The sequence below is a fragment of the Eleginops maclovinus genome, chromosome 2 (genome assembly GCF_036324505.1).
Source record: "Eleginops maclovinus isolate JMC-PN-2008 ecotype Puerto Natales chromosome 2, JC_Emac_rtc_rv5, whole genome shotgun sequence".
NCBI classification, from domain to species: Eukaryota; Metazoa; Chordata; class Actinopteri; order Perciformes; family Eleginopidae; genus Eleginops; species Eleginops maclovinus.
The window spans coordinates 21,082,088-21,092,309 of NC_086350.1; the positions used below are offsets into that span (position 1 = coordinate 21,082,088).

The window sequence follows — 10,222 nt, forward strand, 5'->3', positions numbered from 1 at the left end:
AACACATGCATCAACATTTATTTATCACAATTATAAGGACAATACAAAATTACAGTAGGAAATGATGTATGAATATAGGTAACACCTGTCTACACTTTTAAGTAGTATTATGAAATGGTTCGAGTGTGAAAACTTCTAATAAGATGAAGATGTTTAGAACAAAAATAATCTGTCTCATGCACTTTACAGCAAGAGCCATTCTGCACACAAGGGTTAGCCTGATGCCAGACTTGTAAAAGAAATTCTAACACTATTCATGAACTAATTATTACTTAATTATTAATTAATACAGGATGTTTTGTATTTCAGCACTATCTACATTATAGTACTGCATATAATTATTAGGGAAGTACTCATTTAAGGTTTGTAAATCCTGCCTCAGATGTTTTTCAATAAACTGATCATAAATTGTTTAATTAAACTATTAATCTATGGTTATCAAGCAATTCGTTTTCGAAGTAATCTGAATCCACCACACTTTTTCCGTGTTTGAAATGTGACTTGTGAATCAGTCAAAATTAAGGTTTTTCAATAATTGTGTATTGGATGTCTGGAGTTAATAGTCATGGGTGCGCGCATCTGTATTGTGCATGTTTGCGTCCTTGCTCATGCACGCGTGCGTATGTTTTATTCAAGTTTGAGTAGGTAAGGGATCGTCTAAAAGTAACACTCCTTCATACAACCGGATAACTCTTTTCTTTAAAAGAATTAAATAAAATACCTCCTAATCTTTGCTGTTCAACATTTAACCATCACCATAAAAATCGTTGTATATGAAAATCTTTTTTTTAGTAGATACGTTTTTTATAAACACTCTTATGAGGTGGTGTGAGCATTTGGAGACGCTCCCTATGACGAATGAACCGTCCCGTCATACCTCGCGTGGCCAACGGCTCTCCACCGATCGCTCGCTCGCTCGTTCGCTCATTGAATTACAGTTTTCAGCCTGTTCAGCGCGATTTACTGCAATAATCTGGAACCAACCAGGCCGGAGTAGCTCATCTAACATCTAGTGTTTTGCATACACTTTTCCGGCCTTCTTTTTGTCTGACTGCAGCGTTGGGGCTTGCTTTCCTGGGCTCGCTGGCTGGGTTTTGGTCGGGGAGGCAGGGGAAGTACGGAGCTGGTCCGGAGCGATGATGGAGCTAGAGTCGGCCAGTGGTAGAGGCGAGCTGGGAGCTGTGGGGGACTCGCTGCAACCACAGACTCCCAGCAGGCACGAGAAGAGCCTGGGACTCCTCACCACTAAGTTTGTGACTTTGCTACAAGAGGCGAAGGACGGAGTGCTGGATCTGAAAGCGGTGAGCTTGCAGTAGAGTCTTTGTTGTTAGCTAGCACATGTAATTTTGAGCCTGCCCGCTGTCGTTAGTTGACATGCACTTTCGCTAGCCTGCCTGTTAGCCTAGCATAGCTGTGTGACAAGCTAATTTGATTACATTATACCTCTTTGCTAGTGTTTATAGTTTTAATTCCCCTCTGAAACTTTAAAAATCTACTCTTAAATGCGGTGTCGGGGTTTTTGGTCTTTCTGGAAGTGAGGTTACAAAGTGAACTTTGAGAACACAGGTCAACTTCTCAGACTGCCCCCTGGAGATTCAGAGTTTAAAAAGTGGGTCAGCTTTTGTCGTTCCTTTCTAAGCAAACGCTACTGCATCTTCACACTTGAACAACCTTTTTTCCTGATTGATAACGTCTTTCTCACTGAGCGACATCCATTCAAGGGGTTAGTTTCCGATACGTAATCTAAAACGTTTACTTTTAACCACAATGCATTAGCTCTGTAATTAAAGCTACACATCAATTAACGTACGTTAGCTGTGTATTTCACATTCAGGGATATTATAATTAACCTTCCTAGGAAAATAGCACGCTTCCTGCTGAGCAGCATGTTGTGAGAGTCTTTAAAGTTACTTATAGAAGTATTCAGTGAATGTAAACATCTAATAAGATGAAGTTGTTAAGAACAAATGGATCTGTTTCTGGCACTATTCATCAAGTATCACACAGTACAACATGGGGGTTACTCTGATGGCAGACAAAATGCTAACCCTTGTCAAACTCGAATATAAATAGAAACATTTAGAAAAAAAAAACCAACTGCCAGCCATGTTTTTCTCAACTGAATCCAGTAAACCAGATGGCAGCTTGAGCAGCCAAGCATTACTTTTTACAGTGACCTCACTGACACTCATGTTGTCCCTGTCTGTCACTCTTTCATGTTCACCTGCCCATAACAACATTCTGGATCTTAACAATGAAACAGACTGACTTAAAAGCACTCACTTGAATCAGTCTCTCCTCAATTAAACTGTCCTAACACAGACAAATAATGAATATCTGTCTATCTTAAATAACGGCTGGGAAATATGTCCACAATCTTATATCCCAATAAGTTCCTTAAATATATAAATCATGATCTAGCATATTCATGTTGATTCAATTAGTCAGTCTAAACTGAATAACCACATGGTAAGTGTTATTTTTGTATACTTCCGTGGGACTTGCATAGTTAACAAATGAAAACGAGTATTTTCTGTTTTAATTAAGAACCATCCAAAAATAATATTTCCCGGCAGATTGAACTTTGGGTATGCGCTTGTTATTATTACTGTATATATAACATATTATGTATCACAATATTTGATTTCGTCCCTAAATAATTCCATCTGAAGCCAATTACTATTATATTGAATTATAGCGACACACCAGCTCAAGTTTTTAGAAAATGTTATAACACATCTTTTAGATTCTATAAGGTTTATAAAAGAGCTGTGTTTAAATGTGTTTAGTAATAAAGACGGAAACTTTGCTGTCTAAAGTCTATGTCTTGACATTGATGGATACATTAAAATGGCATTAGGGAAGAGGTCTGGGACTCTATCCTTTGGTGAAAAAGCCTACTCTTATCAGCACCTGCCATATGGTTATCATTAGTTTGTTGAACAGTGAGAGGTTGGGCTGGGGAGGAAGTTGAAGTGACAGCCATACTGTACCATGTGCGTTCTGGGGGCAATGAACTCGACGGCACAGTTACAGTGGTCTCTTTGTCTGTGTTTTTAGATATGAGCCCACTTGAGGATATGCCGGCAGTAAGATTTACTGTTGTTTGAATTGCTTTTGTCCTGCCTTCAGGCTGCCGACACCTTGGCAGTGCGGCAGAAACGACGAATCTATGATATCACTAATGTGTTGGAGGGCATTGGATTAATCGAGAAGAAGTCTAAGAACAGCATCCAATGGAAGTAAGTGCACAGCCGATGTTTTATATATCTGAGAATCGCAGCACAAATTGTTGATGTCACGTTATTCTTGTATGCACTTATGTTTGCCCATGTTAGTGTGTGTAAAACTGACTCTGCCTCAGTGACTGTCTCAGTTGTAACAGTGGATAAATGAATGTTCTGGAGGGTGTGTAGCCGTATGATAATAATTAGAATCTTGGTTTGCTTAACTTATTCTTATTTTGCCACAGATAAATGATCGCCAGTTCTTCAATAATTTCATAACAGTGATTCTACTAAATAAACATTAGTAAAAAAGACGTTGCACGCTATTGATCGTGCGAAGCTAACTGACCCATGTCTGTCTGTGTGTTTCAGGGGCGTAGGACCAGGATGTAACACCAGAGAGATAGCCGACAAGCTAATCGATCTGAAGGCCGAGCTAGATGACCTGGCTCTGAGGGAAAATGAGCTGGACCAGCAGAGAGTCTGGGTCCAACAGAGCATCAAGAATGTGACAGACGACTCTAACAACAGCCCATATCTTTACTCTTCAGTGTGTTTGTTTAAAGCTAAGAATATTTTTTTAAGAGGCATCCCATGGTCAGTGCTGGATAGTTTCATCAGCCACACATTTATTTGCTGTTCCTCCAAGCGCAGTCAATACATTACTTGTGACATTGTGTGGGTGTTTTTCTTAGATGTGATAACCCAAAACGAACTTAATGAGCTGTTTTCACAACTGACAGATAAACTGATTTTTGTGTGAGAAACTACTGTTTCCCCTTTTTATGTGTGACTATCAGTAGAGCCGTTTGAGGCCTATTGTAGTACTTTACATTTCCTCGATTTGTGGAAAACATTAAATCAATTTGTTTGCTCTTAACTGTTGCTCAGATGTAAGACTGAAGAACAAGTCCTACAGTGTCTACATTTTTGCAACCATTTGCAAACATGCCATGATTAATCAATTAGAAATACTCATCCTGATATGCTTTGTAAAAGAACACTCATGCTCAGTAAATGTGCATGTGACTCAGTGGCATAGAGCAAAAGCAGACACAAACAGTCACACATATTATAGAGGCCCCACTATGCTTTTTTAGCTTTACCCTTTCCTGTAGTGTGTTATATAGGTTTTTGTGCATGTAAATGGTCTGCAGAGGCTAAAATGCTGAAAAGCATTGTTGTCCTTTGTGTGTAACATAATGACATAACTACAGTATGTAAAACTCATGCTTCTATTGGCTAGCATTCCCAACACATTGTACGTGATGCTAAGGGGCAGGACGTCTCTAAGCTGTTGACCAATCACAACAGAGCCAGCCATCTAACCAATCAGAGCAGAAAGGGCTCTGGTTTCAGACAGAGGGTGAAATAGTGCTGCAGAACAGGCAGTTTGAGAAAAATAAAGAGCTTTTTCAACATTAAAACATGGAAACATGTCACAGTAGAGACACCAAATACAAATAGGAAACCTGAAAATTAGTATAATAGGGCTCCTTTAAATCCCCAAACCTTTTAGTTTCATAGCCAGAATCCAGGATCTAGCGCATTTGACGCTTGACTCAAACTAAAGAATATAACTCAGAATTCTGTCTGCTTCAACTTGACCATCGCCTTTTTTATCCGAGCCCATTTTTTATCAAAGTCCAATATTATGTTTTTGGAGTACCCTATAAAAAAACTAACCATGGGTATAAAAAAATAACATCCTGAATATATATGTGTATCATTGTTTTGTAATGCCAGTGGACAAATGCTTATTGATGAGATGATCATTATTGGAATTGGACCCTTAACCCCTCCGTACTATGGCGTATATAAAACATGATGACCTCTGCGGAGCCTTCAAAGGTAATTGTTTCAGATGCTCAGTCATTGTAGTCAGTGTTCTATTTCTCTGACACACATTGACCGTCTCAAACACATTCCCTCACCTTCCTGCCCTTCTTCCTCAGGTGACACCCTCCTAGCGATCCGCGCTCCCATCGGCACACAGCTGGAGGTCCCCATACCAGAACTGGTAAGTGATGAGCATCTTTTTTCTGTGCTCCATAGCTCCAACTCCGGTTTCATCTCATGTCTTAATTGTTTTGTGTTCTTATCTAGATCCTCAATGGACAAAAGAAATACCAGATCCGTCTCAAGAGTTCATCCGGTCCCATTGAGGTTTTGCTGGTCAATAAGGACCCGTCCAGTGCCTCTCCGGTTGTTTTACCCGTCCCTCCTCCAGATGACATCCTTCAAAGCCTCCCAGCACCGACACCTACCTCTCAGCCGCCCACTGCTGCCCCCCAGGTCCACACTCATCTCCATTCAATTAACTCTATTTATACATTGAACCATTGACTATAAAAGACTGGATGTTCAGACGTCTGTCTTCATTCAAACGCTAAAGAGGAGGAGAAATAGACCCAAGGCAGCAGCATTTTGAGTTTTCCTTTTTGAAATGACGGTTATGTTTAAGTTAGTGTTCATAAACGCTTTATCACTGTGAGGAAGCAAACTAAACACTCAGTTCTGCTTTTTATTTTCTTCATCATGCAATGTTATGAACATCCTTTATATTGTTCCTTCATCTTTCCACGTTCAGGTCTTGAAAGCAGCATCTATAAAACCTGCTACACCGTCAGTTACAGCAACCACCCAGACAGCCTCAGTGACGGGTAACAATCATCTTTTGTTTTCTCCATCAATTGGACTTTCCTACTGCAAAGAAGAAGGAAAATGTGTTCTGCGTTATTAAAAGTATCCACATTTGTCTGTTTTAATGTTGAATTTCACACTGCACCCTTTCTGATGTTTAGTTATAAAGTGAAAAGAAACAGCATCATCTTATTCACACTGTATTTGTTTCATTTCAGAAGTGACGAGCACCACGCCGCTCACGCCAACAACAGACTCACCCGCTACATTAAGTCAGCAGCTCCAGTCTTCTGCCTCTTTGGACGGATCTGTGTCAGCTGCTGCCTCTGCATTGTTTCAACCAATCAAGTCAGATCCCTCTGAAAGTGAGTTTTACATTTGATTTGAAATTGGTCAAAAGGAAACGTATTCAGGCCAAGATGATTTATTTTTCACTGCATATGGAATACATTTTGGCAAGGACTTGAGCTTCTTTTCTTTGAAGTTTGGAAGATCAACCTCAGCTCCTATAATATGTTTGTATAGAACTGTGTAGCCAACATCTAGAAACTCACACTGTTAAGAATAAAACTCTCTCAAGTGATACTACTATTTTTGATCCCACAGCTATTGCCCCATAAAATCATGCATTTTATAAACAAAGGCTTTCAATTTACATCCCTCCTTTCTAAATACTTTAATTTTGAGCCATATTCTAAAGCTCGCCCTCTGAGGCAAATGAATGCAATTCTCCGGGGGTTATTGCTGCAGTTTTTGATAAAATGCAACACAATTAATGTTGCTGATGGTCATCTACATAATATATACTATGAAGAAAAAAAATCCCCCTCAGATTTCGTATACAGAAAACATTTTGAAACCGACACTTGAAGGGTTTATAAATTCTGAGGGTTTTCAAAAATATTGTATTTGGTGTTGGGATCAGAACTGAAGTATGTTAAAATATTGAACCTCTTTTGTACATGCATAAGGACAACAGAGGAACTTTTTTTAAAGACGGGCACCAGGGTGTTGTTTTTTGCTGTTCTGAGTTTGTATCTGCGTCGTTAATCACACTTATTGTAGGTCGCTTTGGAAATGTAATATATTATAATTTAGTGACTGACTGTTGCTTAACTGTTTGTTGTTCTTCTTCTAGTGCTGGACTTTCCCAAAGAACTCTCAGATATGTTTGATCCAACAAAAGGTTCACTCATCTTGATTATTACATTAATTACAGAAGTCTCCCATTGATAATGTGCTAGTTGCCCGTTTACCTACCAACTGATGATCATTATTTTCTCTATCTCTGACAGAGATGATGAGTGGAGACCTTTTGGATGACTTGATGTCTTCAGAAGGTGAGTTGGTTCACACAACATACCCTTCTAATAATGATGTACGACGTGTCAGCTCCCCTAAAGTGAATCTTGGTGGTCTGATCTTTTTTTCCTGTCTGTTTCTTCTGCAGTGTTCTCGCCTCTCCTCCGTCTGTCCCCCCCGCCCAGCGACCATGACTACATTTACAACCTGGACGAGACAGAAGGCCTGTGTGACCTCTTCGACGTGCCCATCCTTAATCTCTGACCCCTAAAACAGTTGTCAAAGTGGGAAACGATTTTCCAAACTTGCTAATCTACCCTAGTGTTGCCCCAGCTTGCAGTGGAGGTGCGAAGAGGTGCAGGAAAGCCAATATGATGATGATGAGCGTTCATGGACACCTCTGCACTGCCACGATAAGCTGAGCTCAGTCAGACAGTAGCTCCATGTACAGCCTCGTGAAGAGACAAAGGCGAGAACAACACAATTTACTTACTGCCTTCCCCTGGAAACAGTCAAAACAAATGACCAATAATTATATTTTTTCGATCAATATGTATGATACAAAAAACGTCTTGTTTGTATATCAGCTTTCCCATGTGCTTGTGAGTGACTGGAGTTTGCATACCTGTGCGTCTGTGTGCTTGAGTTTTGTATTGAATGCTCTCCTGTCGGATGTCTCCAGGAGAAAAAGAGAAACCATTTACCTGTCAGGTAAAAAGTCCCGGCATACTAACAGAGCCTTTGCCACCCGGCAGCTGCTCACGCATGGCTCGAGTCCAAACACAGCTGGTTAAATATGCACTGTCCTCATGTACATAGAGAATATATATTTTGTATTACCAGAAGATCACAAGACTATTGTGTGATGATGAACAACATTTGTCACACAGGCAGAGTAATAGTTTGCAAATAAACAAAGGTTCCAGACACAAATAATCATTTATGAATCGCTTTGTTTTTACATATGAGAATGTATCTCCATCAAACCCGTCACAGTTTGAAGTGTTCTTTTGAACCAGTTAGAGAAAAAGGACATTTAAGGTGAGTTACTGCAGCCAACACACTTTCTCACAAAAAGAGCCAAGGACCAAAACGATGCAGGGATTTTATGGGGGGGGTTTAGAAATGTACATTTTATAAATAAATACTTTTTAGATCATCAAGGTGATTTTTTAAAAAGGAATGTCTCCTCTAACTGGTTCTAGTACCACTTCTGCAACGAGATTTGACCTTGCCTTGGACATTTGAACATTGTTCTGATAAATACATAACATAACTGGAACACGTCATAAGACAAGAGTTTTCTCCCCCTCGCCAAAATGGTTTCTGTGGTGATTTGGCTTTCAATTGTTATGTATGTAGATGAATACCATTGTACTCAGTTCATTTGTATGTAAAGGGTCATGTATGTATGGATTTTTACTGATGCACTGAATATATTAATGATGTCATGGAAAACACTCCTGATTTGTTCTTGTTTTTGTATATTTTGCAAAGATTAAATAGTTTTTCAATGTTTTCTCTGGTTCTCCTCAAAACACACTGCTTATCAGTCTAAATTTTATTTTTCAAACGTTTTCATTTTTTCTCTGTGCAGTGGGTAGCAGGATGTGTTATTAATCTAATAACAATATGGAGATTATTCACATCTCTGCAGTGCTTTTTATGTAATATCCTCCTGTTTTTGCCCTTGATGTGCATGAATGTACTGTTAATATTCTTACCGCTTGTATAGAATAGCATTTATTTTTTATACTTGATATACATATTATAACTGCTAATAATTTGGGGATACACTTCATAGCTTTTGAATTTCATCCACAAAATATGCTGCTTAATCAAAGCATCCTGTGTCATTGTTGCACTTCACATCAGACATCATCTTATCCGTTCCCAATCAGGAGCCAGTCATTGTGTTTGGACAGTGCTAGGGAGTTAAACAGAACTGGGGTGAATTAATGTTGTTTGTGTGTGTGTGAGAGAGACTCAATCCTACTATTGTCAAGTTCATATGCATCAAATGAAGCAAAAATAAAATCTCTGGTATTCTTTGTGAATTCTATTTGCATCTGATGGTGAAGGCTTTTTTTTCCCAATTGTGCTTATGCAATTATCAAATGAACGCAGTTTCCACGTAGTCACATTATACTCTTCATGGTTAACGACACTTCTGAGAGAAGGGTATAATCTCCTAGCATTGGTCAACAATGACAATCAGTTTATTAATTTGAAAAGAGTTTAGGCTTCATAGACATAAATATTTGTGTTATGATACAAGAGGAAATCCTTTAAATGCACAACAAACATACTCATTATGTATTGCTTTGATGTCAAAATGTAATTTACTTTCTAGTTAAGAAATAAGCCTTTCCTTGCCGACCATTTTATTGCAACACCCACAGTTTGAGTCCAGCAGGGAGTTTAGTTGCCCTTCCTCACATCATTTACTGTCAGCTCCCTACTGTCAAATGGTAACTAAAACTATATAGTTATATACAAAGTGGGGATATCACGTGCAGGCCAGGGCAGCATATCGTTGTAATCAGTTCAGTGAGTTAGAAGGTGGTTGATAGTAAAGTATCCGTTAATATGTCTGTATACAGTTGGCAAAAACTATTGGAGCTAGAAGTGACAGCAGGGGGCGGCTGTAACCAGCCGTACCCGACCCGGAACCTTGATTTAGTTAATCTACTACTTCTTTGAAATTTGAAAGAAAACTGTTTCAAATCAGCAAAAACTGCAGTAGCATTTCCAGAATTTATATAATGTCTTTCAAAGTAAAGGCACTTTGTTTCTGACCGTAATACTGTTTTTTATTGTCTGTATTACACGCAACCCATGGAACATATTTAAAGGTAAACTCTGACATACTTGCATATGCATGGAAGTAAATAAAGCTACGTATTTAAATAGCAGCAGGTTTTTGCTCATGTCATTGTGGAATATATGCGTTATAAGCAATAGTCATGCTAATGCTTGAACAGGCTGAATGTGGTTTTATTTTTGAAGGTGATAACCGGAAACTGTAATCTAAATCGGGCTTACTTGCC

At 39.0% G+C, this 10,222-nt stretch overlaps 1 protein-coding gene across 2 annotated transcripts; it reads left to right on the top strand.

Annotated features, from left to right (window-relative positions):
- Positions 1-872: 872 nt before the first annotated feature.
- e2f4 (E2F transcription factor 4) lies at positions 873-9,234 on the top strand. 2 transcript variants are annotated; one of them, XM_063902197.1, is made up of 11 exons: positions 873-1,301; positions 3,133-3,242; positions 3,600-3,760; positions 5,034-5,078; positions 5,183-5,247; positions 5,334-5,522; positions 5,818-5,890; positions 6,092-6,235; positions 7,009-7,056; positions 7,166-7,210; positions 7,321-9,234. In XM_063902197.1, the coding sequence occupies exons 1-11, from the start codon at positions 1,137-1,139 to the stop codon at positions 7,434-7,436; spliced, it is 1,161 nt and encodes a 386-aa protein (XP_063758267.1). In that variant the 5' UTR covers positions 873-1,136; the 3' UTR covers positions 7,437-9,234. The 2 variants fall into 2 exon arrangements, with proteins under 2 accessions (XP_063758267.1, XP_063758258.1); XM_063902188.1 differs by having other exon boundaries at positions 874-1,301; positions 6,089-6,235.
- Positions 9,235-10,222: the final 988 nt, after the last annotated feature.

Excerpts from the sequence above, each read along its gene's own strand:
- e2f4 (XM_063902188.1), top strand. The coding sequence starts at position 1,137 with ATGATGGAGCTAGAGTCGGCCAGTGGTAGAGGCGAGCTGGGAGCTGTG. Across the intron at positions 1,302-3,132 it reads GAGTGCTGGATCTGAAAGCG|GCTGCCGACACCTTGGCAGT; the intron begins GTGAGCTTGCAG and ends TCCTGCCTTCAG. Across the intron at positions 5,079-5,182 it reads CCTCTGCGGAGCCTTCAAAG|GTGACACCCTCCTAGCGATC; the intron begins GTAATTGTTTCA and ends CTTCTTCCTCAG.